We start from the raw sequence: 24,475 nt of genomic DNA on the forward strand, positions 1-24,475 counted from the left end.
AAGAAAAGCAAGGTAACATGCCTCAATGACTACCGACCAGTGGCTCTGACATCCACCATCATAAAGTGCTTTGAGAGGTTGGTCATGGCACGCATCAAATCCAGCCTCCCAGATAATCTTGACCCACTGCAATTCGCCTATTGCCGAAACAGGTCCACAGCGGACACCATCTCCCTGACCTTACACTCAGCTCTGGAGCATCTGGACAGTAAAGACACCTATGTTAGACTATTGTTTACTGACTACAGCTCTGCCTTCAATACAATAATCCCAAGCAAACTTGTCACCAAACTCTGAGACCTGGGACTCAACAATTCCCTCTGTAACTGGATCCTTGACTTTCTAACCAACAGACCGCAATCAGTGAGGATAGGCAGCAATATCTCCGGCATGATTATTCTCAACACTGGTACCCCACAAGGCTGCATCCTCAGCCCTCTACTCTACTCCCTATACATTCATGACTGTGTGGCCAGATTCTGCTCTAACTCCATCTACAAGTTTGCAGATGATACCACCGTTGTAGGCCGTATCTCAAATGGTGATGAGTCGGAGTACAGGAAGGAGATAGAGAGCTTAGTGGAATGGTGTCGTGACAACAACCTTTCTCTCAATGTCAACAAAACGAAAGAGCTGGTCATTGACTTCAGAAAAGGGGGCGGTGTACATGCACCTGTCTACATCAATGGTGCTGAGGTCGAGAGCTTCAAGTTCCTAGGAGTGAACATCACCGACAGCCTGTCCTGGTCAAATCACGTAGATGCCACAGCAAAGGAAGCTCACCAGCACCTCTACTTCCTCAAGAGGCTAAAGAAATTCGGTTTGTCCCCTTTGACTCTCACCAACTTTTATAGATGCACAATAGAAAGCATCCTATCTAGATGTATCACGGCTTGGTATGGCAACTGCTCTGCCCAGAACCGCAAGAAACTGCAGAGAGTTGGGGACACAGCCCAGCACATCACGGACACCAGCCTCCCCTGCTTGGACTCTGTCTTTACCTCTCACTGTCTTAACCTCTCACTGTCTTAGTCAAGCAGCCAGCATAATCAAAGACCCCACCCACCCGGGTCATTCTCTCTTCTCTCCTCTTCCATCAGGTAGAAGATACAGGAGCCTGAGGGCATGTACCATCAGACTTAAGGACAGCTTCTATCCCACTGTGATAAGACTATTGAACGGTTCCCTTACACGATGAGATGGACTCTGTCCTCTCGATCTACCTTGTTATGACCTTGCACCTTATTGCACTGCACTTTCTCTGTAGCTGTGACACTTTACTCTGTACTGTTATTATTTTTACCTGTACTACCTCAATGCACTCTGTACCAACCCAGTGTAACTGCACTGTGTAATGAATTGACCTGTACGATCGGTATGCAAGACAAGCTTTTCACTGTACCTCGGTACAAGTGACAATAACAAACCAATACCAATTTGTCTACCTGCACTGCACTTTCTCTGTAACTGTAACACTATATTCTTCACTCTGTTTCCTTTTTACTATCTCAATATATTTATGTACATAGAACAGCACAGCAGAGGAACAGGCCCTTTGATCCACAATGTTGTGTTGAAGTAATTAAGCTAAATATGCCCAATTAAAGTAACCCCCTCAACCTGCACATGGTCCAAATCTCTCCATTCGCTGCATATTCATATGTATATCTAAGAGCCTTTTAAATACCTCTATTGTATTTGTCTCCACCACCACCCCTGGCAGCGCATTCCAGGCACCCACCACTCTCTGTGTAAAAAGAATTGCCTCGCACATCTCCTTTGAACTTTCTCCCTCTCACAAATGCATGCCTTCTAGTATTAGACATTTTGACCCTGGGAAAAAGATACCGGCTGTCTACTCTATTTATGCCCCTCAATCTTATAAAATTCTATCAGGTCTCCCCTCAGCCTCCGCCACTCCAGAGAAAACAACCCAAGTATGTCATACCTCTCCCAATCTAGCTCGTCATGGCCCTTGCACTTTATTTGTCTGGCTGCACTTCACTCTCTCTGTAACTGTAACACTATATTCTTCACTCTGTTTCCTTTTTACTACCTCAATGTACTTATGTACCTAAAACATAAAACAGCGCAGCATAGGAACAGACCCTTCGGCCCACAATGTTGTGCACATGCCTTCTAATCCTGGTAAACCTTGTCTGCACCTTCTCCAAAGCCTCTACATCCTTCCAATAATGGCATGACCAGAATTGAATGCAATACTCTGGATGCGGACTAACCAGAGTTTTACAAAGATGCAACATAACTCCCTGACTCTTGAACTCAATCCCTTAACTAATAAAGGCATGGCAAGCATGCCATATGCCTTCTTTACCACACTATCAACCTGTGCAGCCGCTTTCAAGGAGCTATGGACTTGTACTCCAAATCCCTCTGTACATCAACTTTGTTAAGGGTCCTGCCATTAACTGTGTGCTATCCCCTTACATTTGATCTCCCAAAATGCAACACCTCACACCCACCCGGATTAAAATCAGTGTATGATCTGTCTAAATGGCAAGCAAAACAAAAGCTTTTCATTGTATCTCAGTACATGTGACAATTATAAACCAATACCAAATCAACCCCACATTTGGAATAAAAATGAAAGCTTCTTAAACGAATACCTCTCATTCTATATTACTGAGGAGATGGACATTGTAGTTGGAGAATTCAGGGAGGGGGAATGGCGAGTTTCTGGAATGTGTTATCATTAAAAAGGAGGTATTACTTATCTTGGCAGCATTAAATCCCCAGGCCTGATGAGATGGATCCCAGGCTGCCAAGGGAGACACTTGAAGAGATTACCAAGGCCCTGAGAAAAATATTTAATTCTTCTCTGGCCTCAAATGAGGTGTCAGATGACTAGAGGACAGTAAATGTGGTACCTTTAGACGTGAAAGGCAGCAAGGATAAGCCAGGTATGTACAGGCCAGTGAGTCTAATGTCTTGAAGCAGGGAAGTTATTGGGAAAAAATTGTGAGGGACAAGACTAATGCGCACTTACAGAGCTGGAGATTGATCAGGGACAGTCAGCGTGGCTTTGTTAGAGGCAGATTCTGTTTGACAAATTTTTCAAAAAAGATAACAAAAAGTGTATTGATGAGGGCAGTGCATTTGATGTAGTCTATATGCACTTCAGTAAAGCCTTTGACAAGGTCCCACATGGGAAACTGGTCTAAAAGGTTAGAGTTGACAGGATGCAGGGCAATTTGACGAACTGAACCCAAAATTGATTTTGTGATAGGAGCTGGAGGGTGTTGGTTGAGAGTTGTTTCTGTGATTGGAAGCTTGTGACCAGAGGTGTACCATGGGGATTGATGCTTATAATTGTTATATAATTCATAATTTGGATATGAAATAGGAGACATGAACAGTAAGTATGCAGATGGTATGAAAATGGTTGTGGAATTGACAACGATGAGGATAGTCTTAGGCTAGAGAATTATATTAGGCAGAGCAATGATATGCCCCTCTAAATCTTTCCAAGTTGCCAGACTAAGCTAGTCCCATTTGGCCCATATCCCTCTGAACCATGTACCTGTCCAAATGTCTTAGAAATGGCATAATTGTACCTGCCTCTACCCCTTCCTTTGGCAGCTCATTCTGTATACCCTCTGTGTGAGGTTATGCATTTTGACCAGACTAATGAGGGTAAGACGTGCACATGAATGTCAGGCCCCAGAGAGTACTGAGGAACCTAGGGACCTTGGTGTACTAGTCCAAGGATCCTTGAAAATAATAGCACAGGTATTTAAGGTGGTGAAGAAGGCATGCAGAATATTTGCATTTGTTAGCTGAGGTAATATAAGAACAGGGAGATTATGGTGCAACTTTACAAAACACTGGTGAGGCCACAGATGGAATATTGTGTGCAGTTCTGGTCACAGCACTACTGGAAGGATGTAACTATACCGGAGAGGGTGCAGAGGAGATTCACCAGGATGTAGCCTGGGATGGAGAGTTTCAGTGATGAGGAGAGACTGGATATGTTTTCCTTAGAGCAGTGGAGGCTGAGGTGAGACCTGATAGAGGTATACAAAATTATGAAAGGCATAGATAGGATAGACAGTAGGAAACCTTTCCCCATGGCAGAGGTGTCCAAAACCAGAGGGTGGAGGTTTGGGGTAAGGGTAAAGATATCTGGAGGAAATCTGAGGAGGAATTCTTTACACCCAGAGAGTGGTTGCAAAATGGGACACGCTGCCTGAATGGGTAGTGGAGGCAGGTACATCAGACATGTAAGAAGCATCTGAACAAGCACTTGAATTACCAAGGCATAGAGGGCTGAGGGTTGAGAGCCGGATAATTTGATGAGTGTAGATCAGTTCTTGATGGTCAGCATGGACATGGTGGGCCGAAGGGCCTATTTCCCTGCTGTATGACCCTTATTTTTCCTTGTAATACAGTAACAAAACAATTAAAGAGAGCATCAAATAGAAGAATTAAACCCAACCTTGCAACCAGAGAATCCCGCAGTCCGACGATCAATCCTCGGATGACAGTTTTGGCTTGTGGGGTCAGGATGGCCTGCGACACGTGGAAGGTCCTGCGCTTTGCCCGCTCGCTCAGGGTCGTCTCCAGGAATTGCACCAGTTTCTGAGCATCAGTGGTGTTTGCCCAGGGCGCTGGGATCTGATGTCCAGGCCAGAGGAAGGGAAAGTCGTGGGCCACCGGATGGTGATAAAACACCAACACCTGGATATCATTTCACAAAAGAAAACCGGGGAGTTACCAAAACAGAACATTCAAGAATGATGTCATCATCTCTTAGACTGGGTGAAGCAATACTTACCTCCAATTACATATCTCAGGACAGTTGGCACAATGTCGAGAGATTTGTTTCCACTCAATTCAGCTTGAGCTGCTTTGAGTCAGAGAGTTATACATCATGGAAACAGGCCCTTCGGCCCAATTCATCCATGCCAACCAAGATGTCTACCTAAGCTAGTCCCATTTGCCTGCATTAGGACCATATCCCTCTAAACCTTTCCTATCCACGTCCCTGTCCAAGTGTCCTTTAAATGTCACAATTGTACCCATCTCTACCACTTCCTCTGGCAGCTCATTCCATAAACCCCATCACCTTTTGTGTGAAGCACTTGCCCCTCAGGTCCCTTTTAAATCTTTCCCCTCTCAACTTAAAGCTACGCTTTCTATTTTTGGACTCCCCTACCCTGGGGAAAGGACTGTGACCACCCACCTTATCTATGCCCTTCATGATTTTATAAACCTCTATATGTCACCTCTCAGCCTCACATGCTCCAGAAATAAAAGTCGCAGCCTCTTCTTATAACTCAAGCCCTACAGTCCCGGTAACGTCCTCGTAAATCTTTTTTGCATCCTCTCCATCTTAAGCCTCTAAGCTTTTTAAGCTTCTATTCTGAGCACCTCCTTCATACCTTTCCTTCAATACCTGCCTCTTTGGACCCTGGCCAAACACTTCCTAATCTTGTTTAGTAAAGTTTTATTAATAACAGTCGCGAAAAGCATCTTGGGCTGTTTCTGCTACAATGAGGGAGTGATACATTTGTAAATTATTGTTCATTAGTAAAAGATGCACAGACATGTATTTGAATAGTGGTTTGCAAATTAGCCCTCATCCTTTTTTAACATGGAAGGTAAGCCACAGTTTTCTCTAACGCCCCTGTACACCTACTTGGAGCAAACCACTAGGACAAGGTTCAGGGGTGGCTACTTTCCTACAACCATCAGGTTCTTGAACTGATCTGCATAACCCTAACCCTACCTCATCAATGGAACACTGCAGACCACCTCTTCTACTACCATGGACTTGTCTTCGATTGTGACTTTGTTTTTTTTGCACCTCAGTCTTGCTTTTGTTCAGTGTTTTTTTCCACTGTATGGCATAATTTTACATGTAATTTACATTCTGTGTGCTGTCTGTACCTACGTGCCTGTAATGCTGCTGCAAGCAGATTTTTCGTTGTACCTGTACCTCACCGTACTTGTGCATGTGACAAGAAACTCGACTTGACTCACCCGGTTGTGTACATATTCATCAATTCAAAGACAGAGAATCACTTGCAGTACTGCCCCTTCCTGCACCTCCCCCTGGGTCAGTCCTTCCACTCCTCCTACTTCTCATCTACATGCTGCCACTGAGTGGCACAGGCTGAAGTACAGTCAGGTTCCACATGCACACAGCCAACACGGTATTGCAGCTAGTGGAGCTGCTGCCTGACTGCTCCCGTGACCCCGGTTCAATCCTGACTTCTGGCTCTGTCTGTGTGGAGTTTATACATTCTCACTGCGAATGTGTGGGTTTCCTCCTGGTGCTCTGGTTTCCTCACACATCCCAAAGACGTGCGGGTTTGGAGGTTAATTGGCTGCTGTAACTCATCCCTATTGTGGGTGGGTGGTGGGACAACTGGCGACGGGTTTAATGGACTTGTGTGAGAAAATAGGTTACAGAAAAATAAGGGAGGAATGGGACTAATAGGATTACTCTGTAAACTGGCATAGATTTGACGGGCTGAACAGCCTCCCTCTCCATCATAAAGAAATTTTTAAATATGAAAATCCTGCCAGATCATCCCTCACCTAGCCCAAGCCTCCACTGCTTCTGATTTGTCCAGTATCGGACAGACTGTCACCATCTGAAGCTGGACAGGTGGTTTCCAAACTCTGTGTCCATATTTGATCCAAAGCAGAGCTCCCGACCACATTTCCAGTCAAAGATTGACTAGAACATAGAACAGTACAGCACAGGAAAAGGCCCTTTGGCCCACGATATCTACACTGACCATGATACCAATACCAATAAATTATGGGAAGTGTAACATTTTGCTGCTCTCTCTCTGGAGACGCTGGCAAAATCAAGGGATGGGTCCACTGTTCCTTATCCTCGTCCTGCTTATCAAGCATCACCTGACAGGAGAGCTTAGAGACCCACCAGTCATCTTCAGGAGTCCAAAGATTAGTTGATTAATTGAAAATTGGATTGAAATGAAAATTAGTTGAAAGTTGAAGATTAGAACTGATTAGTTGAAAAATCAGAAGTAGAAAAGAAATGAAAAATCCAAAACAGATGTAACCTCATTTGTGGCTAGAGCTGCAACTCTGCGAATCCCATTGTGAAGCCCTGTAATGCTCGTAATGATGTGGAGGACAGTAAAAGTCATCAGCATGCATTGCAAGAGCTTGTACCAGGGTAAAATACAAGTGGGGATAATGGACAAACCAACTCTAAATTGGTGCCAAATCTCTTCAAATATAATTTTCTCCCTGCTTAGCTCTGAGTAGCTCTCAGCACAGAGTTTATGAATGGCATGTTAGAATGGGCACAAAAAGATACAGCAGGCACAAGAGAGACACTCCCAAATTAGTTACATTTGATGGTAAAACAGGCTCCACTTAAAACAGAAAATCTGTGATGTTCTGTCATGACATTGCTACACTATGGTGTGACTACATTACAGGGAATAACAGTGCCACATTAGAGAGTCAGAGTAATAGAGCATGAAACAGGCCCTTCGGCCCAACTCATGCATGCCGACCATGGTGCCCACCAAACTAGTCCCATTTGCCCATGTTTGGCCTATATTCCTCCAAACCCCTCCTATCCATGTACTTATCCAAATGTCTTTTAAATATTGTTATTGTACCTGCCTCAAACACTTCCTCCGGCAGCTCTTTCTATAAACGCACCACCCTCTGTGTGAAGAAGTTGCCCCTCAGGTCCCTTTTAAATCTTTCCCCTCTCATCTTAAACCTATGCCCTCTAGTTTTCAGCAACGCACACAAAGTGCTGGATGAACTCAGCAGGTCAGGCAGCATCTATGGAGGGAAATAAACAGTTGACCCTAATGAAGGGTCTCAACCCGAAACATTGACTGTTTATTTCCCTGCATAGATGTTGCCTGACCTGCTGAGTTCCTCCAGCATTTTGTGTGTGTTGCTCCAGATTCCAGCATCTGCAGAATCTCTTGTGTCCCCCTTTAGTTTTTAGTTCCCCTTCCCTGGGAAAAAGATTATGCATATTCACCCTATCATGTAAAATCATGAGCGGTATAGATAGTAAGATCACCCCTCAGTCTCCTATGCTCCAAGGAATAAAGTCCTATCCTGCCCAATGTCTCCCTGTAACTCAGGCCCTCGAGTCCTGTGAACATCCTCGTAAATCTTTTCTGCACTTTTTCTGGTTGAATGACATCTTTCATATAACAGTGCGACCATAACTCCAATACCCCAAGTGTGGTCTCACCAGTGTCTCACAACTGCAACATAATGTCCCAATTCCCATACTCAGTGCCCTGACTGATGAAGGCCAGCGTGCTAAACGCTGTCTTCACCATCCTGTCTACTTGTGATGCTGCTTTCAATGAACTACATGCTTGCACTCCTCGGTCTCTCTGTTCCACAACATTCCCCAGGGCCCTACCGTTCACTGTGAAAGTCCTACCCTGGTTTGACTTCCCAAAATGCAACACTTCACACTTATCAGAATTGAAAGCCATTTGCTAATCCTCGGTCCACTTCCCCAACTGATCAAGATGTGATTTTTGATAACCTTCTTCACTGTCTACAATACCACCCATTTGCAAACTTACTAACCATGCCCTTGCACATTCACATCCAAATCATTTATATAGACAATAAACAACAAAGATCCCAGCACCAACCCCCAAGGCACACCACTAGTCACAGGGCTCCAGTCCAAGAAACCTTTGACCATCACTCTCTGCTTCCTACCATCGAGCCAATTATGAATCCAATAATCCTACCTTCTTTGCCTGAGTTCACCACGTTATCTGATGACGATATTACAGTATCATTACTTTTCATGCTATGGTGTTGAATTACTGCCTTACAACTTCCACACTGTTACATTACAGCTATAGCACCCTCATACTATCATGTTGCAACATTACTGTCATTGTTCTACCAAGCCATGATTATGTGAAAGTATATTATCACATTATTCCATTTTGCTGCAACATTACAATGCAGCTATGTGTTGCAATATTATTGTGTCCATTGGATTACTGCACTATTGTGACTATTGTCACAAAAATTGACGAGTGCACTATCGTGCACTATTGTGACTATTGAGGTAAAATAGGACAGAACATAGAACAGTACAGTACAGGAACATGCCCTTTGGCCCATGATGTTTTGCCGAACTAATTAAGCTAATAGTGCCTAATTAAACTAATCCCTTCTGCCTGCCCATGGTCCATATCCCTCCATTCTCTGCATATTCATGTGTCTATCTAAGAGCCTCCTAAATGCCACCATTGTATCTGCCTCCACCAACACCCTTGGCAGCACATTCCAAGCACACACCACTTTCCATGTAAAAAAACTTGCCCCACACTTCTACTTTAAGCTTTCCCCCTCTAACCTTAAATGCATGATCTCTTGTATTAGACATTTCAACCCTGAGAAAAAGATACCGGCTATCCATGCCTCTCATTATCTTATAAACCTCTATCAGGTCTCCCCTCAGCCTCTGTCACTCCAGAGAAAACAACCCAAGTTTGTCCAACCTCTCCTTATAGCACATGCCCCCTAATCCAGGCAGCATCCTGTAAACCTCTCCTGCAAAGGCTCCACATCCTTCCTATAATGGGACGACCAAAACAGAATACAATACTCCAAATGCGGATTAACCAGAGTTTTATAAAGCTTCAATGTAACTTCCTGACTCTTGTACTCAATGCCTCAACTAATAAGAATAAAATGGGTTTTATCGAAGAGTCATTAATGAGACGCAAGTATAGGGGGACTAATTTCGAGAACTCAGCATTCCAGGGTATTTGTAAAGGTAGTTAAGATAGAACAGTTGATGGGGCAGCCCTAATAATAGATTATGTGATAATACGTGTGAAGAGAAAAGAGTCAGGCTGAAGATCAGCATAGAGGCAGCTACAAATAACAAAAGGCAGTAAACACCGGTGCTTTACAGGCTCACCACTAACAGTAATCACAGTGCTGGGCAAAGCATAAAACAGGAACTTAGAGAAGTATGTCACAAGGAAATAAAGCAATCCTGGAGGTCATCAACCTTCAGAGAGACTGGGCAAAATATAATTGGCAAAGGTAGAGTAGTACAGTCATACAGTACAGAAACAGGCCCCTTGACCCACCAAATCCATACTCACCATCATGTATCCACGTCCGTCAATCCTACATTAATCCCATTTTATTCTCCCCACGTTCTCAACAACTCCCCCCAGAGTCTACCACACTAGGGTAATTTACAGCCACCAATCAACCTACCAACCCAGATGTTATTGAGATGTGGGAGGAAACCCACACGGTCACAGGGAGAACATGCAAACTCCACACAGTCAGTACCCGAGGTTGGGATTGAACCCCCTATCTCTGAAGCTGTGAGGCAGTGGCTCTACTGTTGCACCATTGTGCTGCCCACAATTAGCACAGGGGACAAGTTCCTGAAATGCATTTGACACACTTCTAGAGAGTCATAAAGTCATTACAGCACAGAGAGGGACCATTCAACCCACTACCCATGCTGTCCCATTCCTCTGGTCTACCTCTACAGCCTTGCAAGCTCATTCCCCTCAAGTGCCTCTCCAATTTCCTTTGAAATCTTTGATTGTCTCTATTCCACTATCCTTAGAGACAGAGAGTTCCAAATCAGTAAGAATCGCTGTGTAAAGAAGCTCTCTGTCACATTCCCCCCACATTTCTTTCCCAAATTCTGTGTTCTCCAGTTCTCGTCCCATCAGTTGATGGGAACAACTGTTCTCTATATCTTATCTAACACTCACTTCCATCAAACCCCCCTTCAACTCCAAAGAGAACAGCTTCCCCAGGAAAGCCTTGTAGCTGGTAATTCTGGTAAATCTCCTCTGCAATCCCTCTGTTCTAAAGTGTGGTGATCAGAACTGGATGCAATGTTCCAGTAATGGTATAGCCAGAGCAAACCTCTGTAACCTAGTATGGAGAACCTTTAATAATGAACCCCAGATCTGATGGGCTTTACTGCCCACTGTCCTAAAACCTCCAGAGGTGAATGTGCTCGAACCCTCAGGTCTCTCTGTACCTTCACACTTTGGACCTGTGACATTAGGCCTATATTCTGCCAAAAAGCATCACCTCATACCTCTCTGCCCTAAACTTCATCTCCCTGCCCATTCCGCTTGCCGACGTCCTGTTGCAGTCAATTGGTACCATCCTCACTGTTTGCTACACCACCAGAATAATTAGCAAATTTTGAAAGTTTCTTCTGCATTCCAACGTCCATGTCATTCTATCTATCAAACTAAATGCATGGACCATTCAGGAACACCACTGTCTCTGACCCTCCTGTCAGAAAAATCAACCCTTTACCACAAATAAAAACATGAAAATGCTGGGGACATTCAGCAGGTCAGGCAGCACCTGAGGAGCAAGAAACAAATTTAGTGTTTCAGGTCAAAGACCATTCATTTTTCTGAAACGTTAACTTTATTTCTCTCTCCACAGATGTCACCTGACCTGCTGAGTACCTCCAGCATTTTCTGTTTTTATTTCAGATTTTCAGAACCTGCAGTTTTTAACCTTTTACCATGACTTGCTGCTTTCTGGCCTTAAAGCAATGTTTTTATTCAAGCTGACTCTGGGACCTCCTGTCCAATGAGCATCAGTTTTGTTAACTAGCCTTTTTATGCTGCACTTTGTCATCTGCAATCCCCATAAAACAATTTCAACTGTGCCAGCTTCAATCTTCTCTGTTCTTTCGTCGAAAATTCCATTGGGTTAGTCAAATACGAGCCACTTTGTACACATCATTGACGTCTCACCTCAGTTAAACTCAAACCTGTCCAAATGATGTTATTTTTTTTCCCCTGGTTACTAAAAGTAGAACCTTGCCCACATCTGAAGCTAAACTAACCAGCCAGTAGTTACTTTCATGAGAAAGGGTGCCATTTTCCAACAAAAAGTTGCTTATTTTAGTCTAAATTTGGTGTAAGAGGCAAGATTAAGTAGTAATTTTAGGGATGGGTAATTCTAACGTGATTGGAAGACTGTGACCAGTGGTGTACCACAGGGATCGTACTGAGTCCCTTGCTGTTTGTTATATACATTAATGATTTGGATATGACAGGAATGTAGGAGGTATGATTAGTAGGTCTGGAGATGACACAAAAATTGGTGGCATTGTGAGGAGGAAAATCTTAGGATCAGTTGGTAATATGGTTAGAATATTTCCATATGGAATTTAATCCTGATGTGATGCACTATTAAGAGTAGGGCACACTCAATGAATGGTTGGGCCCTCTGGAGTATTAGGGACAGAGGGACTCTGCTGTACAAGGACCTCTGAAGGTGGCAGCACAGGGTTGTAAAGTGGGCATAAGGGATACTTGCCTTCATTAGCCAAGGTATAGAATACAAGAGCAGGGACATCATGTTACAACTTTATGAAACATTCTTTAGACCATGCCTGGAGTACTGCGCAGAGTACATGTCGTCACCCTTTAGGAAGGATGTGTTTGCACTGGAGAGGGTGTAGAGGAGATTCACCAGGATGCTGCCTGGGATGGAGCATTTCAGTTAGACTGGGTTTGTTTTCCTTGGAGCAGAGGAGACTGACGGGGATCTGAAAAAGGCATACAAAATTGAGGGGCAGAGGTAGGTTAGACAGTTGGAAACTTAACTGCACAGCAGAGGTATCAAAAACTAGAGGGTGTAAGATTAGGATAATGAGCAAGAGGTTTAGAGAGGATCGGAGGAAGAATTTTTCCACCCATAAAGCAATTGGAATCTGGACCCACTGCCCTAGGGGATGGTGGAGGCAGATTGTGACACATTTAAGAAATATCCAGACGAGCACTTGAATCACCAAGGCATAGAAAGCAACAGACCAAGTGCTGGTAAATGGGGTTAGTATAGATGGGTATTTGATTGCCAGCATATACATGGTGGGCCAAAGGTCCTGTTTCTGCACCGTAGAACTCTATGACAAGTATTTCCTGATAATTTTGAAAGTGATTTGATTAAGCCTGATATTGCAGTATTCCATTTAAATACGGACAATATATTAGCTGCAGTCGATGGCCTATTAGCTGATAGGGTATTATAACACATAAGAAATGTCAAGATTGAAATAAATACATTTATTTTTACAAGATATACACTCCTTCAGGAATAAATACTCCACTTCAAAAATCGGCACAGCGACGGTGAACAGGAGATATTAAACATAGCATTAAAAAGCAGCTTACATCTGAGCAATAAGATTAGCGCCTCTGAAGCTAAGGAAGGTTTTCTAAATGCGAAGGATATGTGTGAAACTGATAAACAGAGAGAAAATAGAGCACGAGTAAGCTGAAAGCACTTACAATCTGCTTATAATAAAAAGGAAGAAATCACTGAAAATTAATGTGACAGAAAAGGACAATATAAAAGCAAATAAGCAAAGAGGTTAAACTAATATTTTTAAATCTGTCTTTAAAGAAGTCATAAAGAACAGACTGGAATTATTGTGAACCAAGGATCTAATCAGACTGAGGAATCTAAAGTACGACATATTAGTAGATCATTGAAAGAAATGACAGGGGCTCAAAGCTGGCAAATCACTTGACCTACATTCTTGGTCTTTAAAAGCAGTGGCTACAGAATTCCCCAGATTTTGGAAGGGTCTTCATGGAAGGTGGTAAATGTTAACTCAGTGTTTGACATTCAAGAAAGGAGAGGGGAGAAATGAAATCAGGGAGCAACTAGGTTGATGTCAGTAGCTGGGAAAAGCTGGAATGAATTACTAAAGGTGTGGCAGAGTCAATATGGAATTTCAATATGGAAAATGTGTTTAGCAAATTTGTGGAGATATTTTTGGGGTTAGATAAGGGGGAAAGAGCAGACGTAGTATAGTTGGATATTCAGCAGGCATTCAGTAAGAAGTGTTGAGCAAGTTGAGCCTCATAGAGTTGGGGGTGGATTAAGTCTTGGCTGCAATACAGAAAACAGAGTGCAGGTATAAACGGGATATATTTAGGAAGGCAGGGTGTAAATGCCGAAATGCCACAAGGATCACTGATTGTACTCCAGCTATCTACAGTCTCCGCCACTGTGCAGGGTGAGGAGGCCACCTGTCACATATGCTAATCAGCTGTGGATACAAAGCTGGGTGCTAGATACTGTAAGGTTAGAGGATGAGATAAAGGGAAACATGCCAATTAACTGACTGGACATGGAAGTGGCAGATGGAATCTACAATAGGGAATTGTGAAATTATGGCAAGAAGAACAAAGAAAGCAGCATTTTTGACAAAAGGTGAGGTGTAAATACATTTGCACGGTTATAGAGCATAGAAACAGGCCCAATTGTGTATGCCAACCAAGATTCCCAACTAAACTGGTCCAATTTGCCCACGTTTGACCCATGTCCTTATAAACCTTTCCTATCCAGGCACCTGACCAAATGTCTCTTAAATGTTGTTAATGTACCCATCTTAAGCACTTTCTCTGGCAGCATGTTCCATATACATATCACCCTCTGTGTGAAAAAGTTGCCCCTCGGGTTCCTATTAAATCTCTCCCCTCTCACCTTAAACCTATGCCCTCTAGTTCTTGATTCCCCAACCCTGGGGAAAAGACTCTGTGCACTGACCCTATCAAGGCCCCTTATGAATTTATACTATCTTGTGTCACCCTCATGATTTTATACACCTCTATAAGGTCACCCTTCAGTCTCCTATGCCCCAAGGGATAAAGTCCTAGCCTGCCCAACCTCACCCTAAAATCCAGTCCGTTGAGTCCTGGCAAAATCCTCGTAAATCTTTTCCGCACTCTTTCCAGCCTAATGGCATCCTTCCTTTGGCAGGGTGACCAAAACTGAACACAATATTTTAAATGCGGCCTCACATTGTCTTGTACAACTGCAACATAACATCCCAATTTCTATCCTCATTGCCCTGACTGATGAAGGCCAGTGTGCCAAAAGCCTTCTTCACCACCCTGTCTACCAGTGACTCCACTTTCAAGGAACTATGTACTTGTACTCCTGGATCCTTCTGTTCTACAACACTCCCCAAGGTTGAGTAGATGGCCAAATATCCTCTGGGGTTTAAAAGAAGTATTCCCCTTAAATATTTAACATTCTTTGAGATTTGAAGGGAAGTTGCTGGGGGGTCCGTCTCTCCAGTCTGAGGGTCTAGTCACAGAACAAGAGATGGAAGCTGAGGAGTGAAATGAGGAGACAGCCAACTACTCAGAGAGTTGTGAACCATTAGAATTTTTTACCCCTGCATGCTGGGGTGCTCAGTCATTGAGAATATTCAACAGGCTTATGGTCACTACAGTGGTCAAGTGATGTAGGAACGCACAGAATTATACAGCATGGAAATGGGCCCTTCAGCCCAACTCATCCTTGCTGACCAAGATGTCTATCTGATCTAGTCCCATTTGCCTGCATTTGGCCTATATCCCTTTAAACCTTTCCTATCCATGTACCTGTCTAAATATCTTTTGAACATTTTAATTGTACCCACCTCTACCACTTCCTCTGGCAACTCGTTCCATATACCCACCACCCTCTGTGTGGAAAAAATTGCCCCTCAGGTTCCCTTTACATCTTTCCCCTCTCACCATAAACCAGTGCCCCCTAGTTTTAGACTCCCCTACCCTGGGAAAAAGACTGTGGAAAACTACCTCATGTAAAAGTGTTGACGTAGAGTTGAGAATAGACTACCCATGCTACAGTTTTGTGTCACATTTCTGTGACTCTATATATCTACAACACATTTTGTTGTAGCTCCACTATTTTACTGCATTACTCTGAGTCTTCATTGCTCAATATTACACAGCCGTGTTACTAGATAAATATGTAGATAGTTATAGGTTTTAATACAATGTGATCGGGTAGAAGATACAAAAGCTTGAGAACACATACCACCAAGCTCAAGGACAGCTTCTATCCCGCTGCTATAAGACTCTTGAATGGATTCTTATACAATAAAGGTGAACTCTTGACCTCTCAATCTACCTCGTCATGGCCCTTACACTTTATTTGTCTACCAGCACTGCACTTTTTCTGGAACACCGTACTCTGCATTCTATTATTGTTTTTGTTTTGTACTACCTCGATATCCTTATGTAAGGAATGATCTGTCTGGATGGCATCCAAACAAAACCTTTTCACTGTATATTGGTACATGTGACAATAATAAACCAATTACCAATTTGTGCAAAAACTGGAAAGACTAACCTGGTACTTGTGTTCCCATAAATACTGAAGTGTTATTTCCTCAACTAGCTTGGCCCTGCAGAGTCTGGATCCAAATATCTTTTTAAGCATTTGGATGAGGTATTCATGGTTTGAGTCTTCCATTGCATAATGGTGATTGAAATCCAGAAAGATCACCTCCTTGCTGTGAGATTTCAAAAAATTGTTAATTTCTATCAGTCCATCATAAACCTTGTTGCCAAACAACCCATGGATGAAATAAAGCTCGTCTTCTTCTCCCGGTTTTGTGGAGACTCGGAGGTCAAAGTAGCGGATGCCAGCTTCCAGTTGCTCTCTGAAAGTCAAGCTCTGTGTCACAGACCACTTCTTCATCATTTTCTTCCAGAGAGAGCGGAAGATTCCAGCCAGATGCCTAACCACGACTGGTTGATCCAGACCAACAGGGGATTTTTCATCAATCCAAAAGCTGAAGGAATCATGTGATCCTGTAAAGAAAACAATGAAGATGCACTAACAGTTTATTCTTGGAACACTACACTTGGCCTCAACTTAAATAACCTTTCATTTTCTCCATGACTCAAAGTCAAAACTCAGCATGGACTCAAAAGGGGAAATTGCAGTGAGAAACTTGCAGAAAGATGCTCTGCAGAATCTCATTGTGTCAGGGTAATCTGATATTTGGCAAAACTCAATGGAAAATGTGGATGTAGCAACTTGCAGAATTATGGAAAGGCTATAGCACAGAAAGAGACCCTTTAGCCTATGAAGTTTGTGTCAGCTCTATGCAAAACAAATCCAGTGAGTTCTACTCCAACTACTCCTGATAGCTCTGCAATTTTTTTCCTTACAAGTACTTATCTATAAGTATAATCTAAGTATAATCTATAAATAATCTACAAGCATAGTTTACCTATAGTTTATGTTCATTTGTTTATATGAACTTATGTGTGTCATCTTTGTAATGTACAGTGCTGCTGCAAAAGCTAATTTTCATGGTATTTATACCCTGGGTATGTGAGCCTATGACAATAAACTTGAACGTTATCTACATTACTTTCGAAAGCCACAATCGAATCTGTTTCACGAATCCCTCAGCAGCACATTCCAGATTCCAAACAGTCATGTCGTCATTTTTGGTTCTTTTGCCAATCACCTTAATTGTACGACTGAACCTCTGACGAAGGGTCTTTGACCTGAAATGTTAACTTTGTTTCTCTTTCCATAGATGCAGCCTGACTTTCTGGTTTTGACCCCTCCGCCAATAAGAACAGCGACTTTCTCTATCTATACTGTCCATCCTGATTTTAAATATCACCAATGGATCTCCCTTCAATTTCTCTGTTCGTATAGAACAGAACAGCACAGGAACAGGTCCTTCACCCCATGACGTGCCAAACTAATTAAATTAGTAATTAAAAGCTTAACTAATTTCTTCTGCCTACACATGATCCATACCCCTACATTCTCTGCACATTCATATATGCCTATCTAAGAGCCTCTTAAACACCTCTATTGTATCTGCTTCCACCACCACCCCTGGCAGCGCATTCCAGGCACCCACCACTCTCTGTTAAAAAAACTTGCCCCACACATCTCCTTTGAACTTTCCCTCTCTCACCTTAAATGCATGCGCTCCAGTATTAGACATTTCAACCCTGAGAAAAAGATACCAGCTGTCTACTCTATCTATACCCCTCAATCTTATAACCTTCTATTAGGTCTCCCCTCAGCCTCTGCTGCCCCAGAGAAAACAATGTAGGTTTATCCAACCTCTCCTTATAGCACAAGCCCTCTAATCCAGGCAGCATCCTGGTAAACCTCTTCTGCACCCTCTCCAAAGCCTCCACATCCTTCCTATAATGGGGGCAACCAGAATTGAATGCAATACTCCAAATGCAGCCTAACCAGAGTTTTATAAAGCTGCAAAATAACTTCCTGACTTTTGAACTCGGTGCCTCGACTAATAAAGGCAAGCATGCCATATACCTTCCCTATTACCCTATCAACCTGTGCAGCCACTTTCAGGGAGCTCTGGACTTTGACCCCAAGGTCCTTCTGTAAATCAATACTGTTAAGGGTCCTGCCATTAACAGTGTGCTGTCCGTTTACATTTAATCTCCCAAGTGCAACACCTCACACTTGGCCAGATTAAACTCCATCTGCCATTTCTCCACCCATATCTGCAACTGATCTATATCTCGCTGTATCCTTTGGCAATCTTCTATACTATCCATAATGCCACCAATCTTTGTATGGTCTGCAAACTTATTAACCCACCCATCCATGTTTTCAACCAAGTCATTTATATATAATCACAAACAGCAGAGGTCCCAATATGGATCCCTGTGAAACACCACAGCTAGAATAAGTCCTATTGACCAATGAGGACAACCCCAGCTTCTACTAGAGACACCAGAGACTGTGGATGCTGGAATCTGGAGCACAAACAACCTGCTGGAGAATCTCAGCAGGTCAAGCAGCATCTGAGACGGGAAAACAATTGTCAATGTTTCATGCTAGAACCCTGCATTGGTCCTGATGCAGGGTTTCGACTTGAAACATTGACCCCCAATGATGCTGCTCGACCCACTGATGTTCCTCTAGCAAATTGTTTGTTTCCCCAGCTTCTACTGTCTAGCTATGTAATTAAATTACCTCATCCCTGAAATCAACTTAGAAAATCTCTCTGCAGCTTCTCCATATCCTTCACAACTTCCCATAAAGATTCATCATGACTTTTCTTTTGTTTTCTCTACATTTCTATTTATAAAGATAATGACCATGTATTTTTTTAAACTATTTTCTCAACTGCCCTTCCTGTCAGAAGACTCTCTCCCTGCCACTCCTTATTCCTCTGGTTGAAAAGAACATTTTCTCATAAAGTTAATCTGCCACTTATCCACCAATCCATTGCCATCCTCTTAAAGTCTACATACTTCTCACATTTCAATATGCTTCCAAGTTTTGCATTATATGCAAATTTGGAAATTGTGTTCTGTGTATCCAAGCCCTAGTCATTAACTAAATTGGAACCAATGATCCTTGTACCAGCTCCTGGGGAACCACAACACACTCCCACCCACCCCTCTCAACCCCGTTCTGCTTCTCTCTTTTCCCTCTCATTCAGCCAATTTTCTATCCAAGTTGCAACAACCTTCTTATTCATGGGCTTCAACCTTTGTAAAAAGCCTGTAATGCGGCACTTTATCAATGCAGGTCCATATGCATCACAGCATCGACCCCCTCTGTTGCCTCATCTACCGTTAATTAAAATGAGATGCCTTCAACGATTTCATGTTGGCTTTTCCTAATCAATTCACAACTCTGAGTCATTGTGAATTCTGTTGCTTAAGTTTTTATGATCATACTGACTATCCTGGAGTTGCTGTATTTATTCACACATTTTTTTTTATAAAGCATTTTCTTATTAACATTCACAAATCTCCATTCCTCAAGCATAGCCTCCACATCAGCAGATTTAGAAAAGTAAAACATTGTCAGAAAAGTGTGGCCAAAGGTTGTTAGAACACAAACGTTTGTGTTAATTTTTTTTCCACTGCATTTCGGTGATGCAGCAACTCAGTGAGGCTGCACTCCTAATCTGAGACTTCAATGTACAGGAATGTGAATCAGAAAGGGTTCTACAAAACCAAGGCCAAAAACAAGGAGTGCAATCAGGCTACATCTGCCTCCTGTATCAAATTTCTTTGTAATTTTAAAATACAGTAATAGGGAAATTGTAGGTAAGACAACTGCAGGCACACTTTGTTACATGACTTGAGGCTTCATTCGGGAATAAAATATGCAGTCTCCACCCATTAAAAATCACCCAAACACACACACTGTGTATATATATATATATATAATATATAAAAATAAAAGAGTTTGAGAGTTGGGTAGAACAACGGTGTGGCATGTTGAGCCACTGCCTCACAGCTTCAGGGATCCAGGTTCAATCCTGACCTTAGGTGCTGTCTGTGTCAAGTTTGCACATTCTCCCTGTGACCGTGTAGGTTTCCCCTGGGTGCTCAGGATTCCTCCCACATCTCAAAGACGTGCGGGTTAGTAGGTTAATTAGGCAATGTAACTTGCCCCTTGTGTGTGCACAAGTGATAGAATCTGGAGGCAGTTGATGGGAATGTAGGATTAGCGTAAACATGTGGTTGATGGTCAGCACAGACTTGATGGGCTGAAAGGTCTGTTCTCATGCTACATCTCCCTATGACTCTCGGGAGGAAGTTCCACAACGCATAGACTTCACACAAACAAAAACATAACTACCTGCTGCAAGATTAACTTTAAGCAATTAGAAGATCAGAACATGAAATAATAGTAAAATAGATTTAGAATTGTATGTCAAAATATAGGAACTTGAATTGTTGCTAACCTGCTACCAATTAATCCATTATTTCTGGATCAGATACCCTGAAAATACACTGATTTTTGATATAAACAGGCTGTGTGGCTAATCTAACCAGATTAGTCAGAACTCAAGAGTTCTGATAGGTTGTAGAGAGCATGGCATCAAGACAAGTCATTTCCCTTTTTTCACTGGGAAGGAGGAGTTTTTGACTTTTTCTTAAAGGGGCTAGATGTCTGCTAGCTAAATGAGGCATAATAAGGGTGGATGGGTGAGACATAAATATTATTCCATGGTCTAGTCATGTTAACTACTGATTTAAGTAGCTGCACATACAATTAATGCATGAATGACTACACCTAAATATGGGAAGTCTTTTTGTGTAAATATTACATACAGACACCACCTTAAAGGACTGCATCTGTCAAAGGAATGTAGCCAAATTAGTGTAATAGAAAATGACAATTTCACAGGTCGATTCGGTCTTTGTTTGCTTCAATTACTGTCTGATGGAAGAGTTAGAGAGTATAGTGGCATGGTGTCATTCCCTCAATGTCAGCAACACAAAAGAGCTAGTCATCAACTTCAGGAAGCAGAGTGGAGTACACACCTGTGTCTGTGTCAATGGTGCTGAAGTGGAGATGGTTGAAAGCTTCAAGTTCCCAGATGTAAATATCACCAACAATTTGTCCTGATCCAACCATGTAGACACTATGGCCAAGAAAGCTCACCAGCGCCTCTACTTCCTCAGAAGGCTAAGGAATTTCAGCATGTCCCTGATAACCCTCACTAACTTTTATAGGTGCATCTATTGGTATGGCAACTTCTCTGTCCAAGACCGCAAGAAACTGCAGAGAGTTGTGGACACAGCCCAGTCCATCACACAAACCAACTCAGATTGACTGTATCCCAGAAATGAAAGCTGACAGAGACAGGCAAGATCAATCACAGTCTGGCTTGGCAACCATTGGTAACTATTAGCTGTAGTATTGTAGCTAACTTTTCCCATTTTGCTGAAAGATCATTGACCCGAAACTTTAACTCTGTTTCTCTCTCCACAGATGTTTTCACACCTGCTGAGTGTTTCTAGCATTTTTTAAAATCTCTTATTTACGTAATTTGGTTGCAAAGTTGTATTATCATAGAAAACATAGATTAAAACATGGACCAACCTCAAGAAGATTCAGGTTTGTGGAGGGTTTTAGTTAAGGTACCAACTGAACTAGAAATAAATACAGACAATAGCAGTTCAGAACCATCTCAAAGTTAGTTGACTAACCATTGAATGTGATGGTATTTATGGTGAGCATAGCTTCAACTGGTCACCGAACAGTGCACAAGCCTGCAATAGAACGTGGGGTCCACTGGCCGCTATGACACATTGGGAAAGGAAAGGTTTGATAATCGTCTGTACACATTACTGTCAGCTTCATCTCAATCTCCAGCTAGTGAAATAGCAAGGGGAACTGAGATTCCCTCATGAGGTAGATAGAATCCAAAGACATGACAGCTCATCAGTTTTGAAGTTTGTATTTAAATTCCTTCCTTTGCCTCCCCCAAGAGCTCTGTATTACCCCAGTTCTACTCCCCTGCACGGCCCATATTTTCTTCCTACCTCAGACTACTACGCCCTAAGTTCTGAAATTGCCTCCTTGAACCTTCCACCTTTCTCTCTCTTCCATACAGCATATTGAGCACTGGAGTAATCCTCTGCCATCTGTTACTAGTGGTCAGTCAGGGCACCATACAGAATGACCCATGCTGGCTCTGGTGGGTAGGGTCACATGCGGGAAACCAGACATCCAAAGCAGGCACTGCTCCAAGCTCCATCACAGGAAGCATCATAAGATCATAGTTCATACAGCACAGACAGGGGCCCTTTCAGCACACCTCATCCAATCAGACCGTGAAGCCTATCAACGCTAATCACATTTTCCTACATAAGGCCCATATCCCTCTTCGTCTTTCCCATTCAAATACCTGTCCAATGCCTTTTAAATATTGTCATTGTACCTGTCTCCACTACCTCTGATGGATAACCACCACCCTCTGTGTGAAAAACTACCCCTCAGATCTCCTTTAAATTTCTCCTCTCCCACCTTAAACCTGTGCTGTCTAGTTATTATTATTGGTAATTGGTTTATTATCGTCACGTACCGAGATACAGTGAAAAGCTTCTGTTTCCAGCATCCTACATTCTCTGTGTAGAATTTGTATGTAGTTCTGGTTGCCCCATTACAGGAAGGATGTGGAGACTTTGGAGAGGGTGCAGAAAAGGTTTACCAGGATGCTGCCTGGACCAGAAGGCATGAGCAAGAGAGAAGTTGGACAAATTTGGCTTGGAGCATCGAAGGCTGAGGGGAAACCTGATAGAAGTTTATAAAATTATGAGAGGCATAGCTAAGGTAGATACCTGGAGTATTATGCTCCAGGGTAGAAATGTCAAATATTGGAGGGCACACCTTTACGGTGAAAGGGGGAAAGTTTAAAGAAGATGTGCGGGGCAAGTTTTTTGTTTTACACAGAAAGTGGTAATGAACCGGAGGTGATTAGGGAACTAAAGGTAAAGGAACCATTAGGAACTAGTGATCACAATATGATTGCATTCAGTTTCAAATTTGAGAAGGAGAAGCTGATAACTGGTGTATCGATATTTCAGTGGAACAAAGGAAATTACAGTGGCATGAGAGAGGAGCTGGCCCAAATTGATTGGAAGAGTAAGCTAGCTGGAGGGACAGCAGAGCAGAAATGGATAGAATTTCTACAAGGAATAAGGAAAATGCAGGATAGATATATTCCAAGAAAAAAGGTATTGAATGGAAAAAAGGCACAAATGTGGATAACGAGAGAGGTTAAGGCTAAAGTAAGAGCAAAAGGGAGGGCATACAAGGAAGCAAGAATTAGTGGGAAAACAGAAGACTGGGAAACTTTTAAAAACCTGCAGAAAGAAACTAAGAAGGTCATTAGGAAAGAAAAGATGAATTATGAAAGGAAGTTGGCAGATAACATTCAAAAGGATACTAAGAGTTTTTTTAAATATATGAAGAGTAAAAGAAAGACATGGGTTGATATAGGACCAATCGAAAATGGTGTGGGAGAGATTATAATGGATGATAAAGAGATGGCAGAGGAACTGAGTATTTTGCATCAGTCTTCACTGTGGAGGACATCAGCAATATACCTGATAGTCAGGGGTCTCAAGGGATGGAACTGAATTCAGTTAAGATTACTAGAGAGAAGGTGATATGAAAGCTAAATGGACTAAAGACATAAGTCTTCCGGACCGGATGAGGTGCATCCCCAGGTTCTGAAGAAGGTGGCTTTAGAGATTGCAGAGGCACTGGTGATAATTTTCCAGGAATCGATAGACTCCGGCATGGTTCTGGTGGACTGGAGGGTCGCAAATGTAGTTCCGCTGTATAAGAAAGGTGCGAGGCAGCATAAAGGAAATTACAGACCTAATAGTCTGACATCGGTGGTGGGAAAGTTATTGGAATCGATCCTCAAGGATGATGTTATGGAATACCTAGAGGTGCAAGGCAAGATAGGTCCAAGCCAGCATGGTTTGGTGAAGGGAAGATCCTGTCTGACCAACCTATTGGAGTTTTTTGAGGAAATCACAGGTAGGGTGGATAAGGGAGAGGCTGTGGATGTTGTGTATTTAGACTTTCAAAAGGCCTTTGACAAGGTGCTGCGCAAGAGGCTGATTAATAAGATGAGAGGTCATGGAATTACAGGTAGGATATTGGAATGGGTGGAGCATTGGCTGGTTGGCAGGAAGCAAAGGGTGGGAATAAAAGGATCCTGTTCTGGTTGGCTACCGGTTACTAGTGGTGTTCCGCAGGGGTCAGTGTTGGGGCCGCTTCTTTTTACTTTGTACATTAACGATTTGGATGATGGACTAAATGGTTTTGTGGCTAAGTTTGCAGACGACACCAAGATAGGTGGAGGAGTAGG

The 24,475-nt window shown here is 42.7% G+C and overlaps 1 protein-coding gene across 1 annotated transcript in view; it reads right to left on the minus strand.

Moving 5' to 3' along the window:
• Positions 1-24,475, minus strand: part of plcxd2 (phosphatidylinositol-specific phospholipase C, X domain containing 2) — a 39,037-nt gene that overhangs the window by 9,721 nt on the left and 4,841 nt on the right. Inside the window, exons 2-3 of the mRNA XM_052013326.1 lie at positions 16,180-16,643; positions 4,457-4,698 (exon numbers count right to left, since the gene is read on the minus strand). Coding sequence (XP_051869286.1) covers positions 4,457-4,698; positions 16,180-16,643 — 706 coding nt within the window. The remainder of the gene's footprint in view (positions 1-4,456; positions 4,699-16,179; positions 16,644-24,475) is intronic.

This window comes from Pristis pectinata, chromosome 4 (genome assembly GCF_009764475.1).
Source record: "Pristis pectinata isolate sPriPec2 chromosome 4, sPriPec2.1.pri, whole genome shotgun sequence".
Classification (NCBI taxonomy): domain Eukaryota; kingdom Metazoa; phylum Chordata; class Chondrichthyes; order Rhinopristiformes; family Pristidae; genus Pristis; species Pristis pectinata.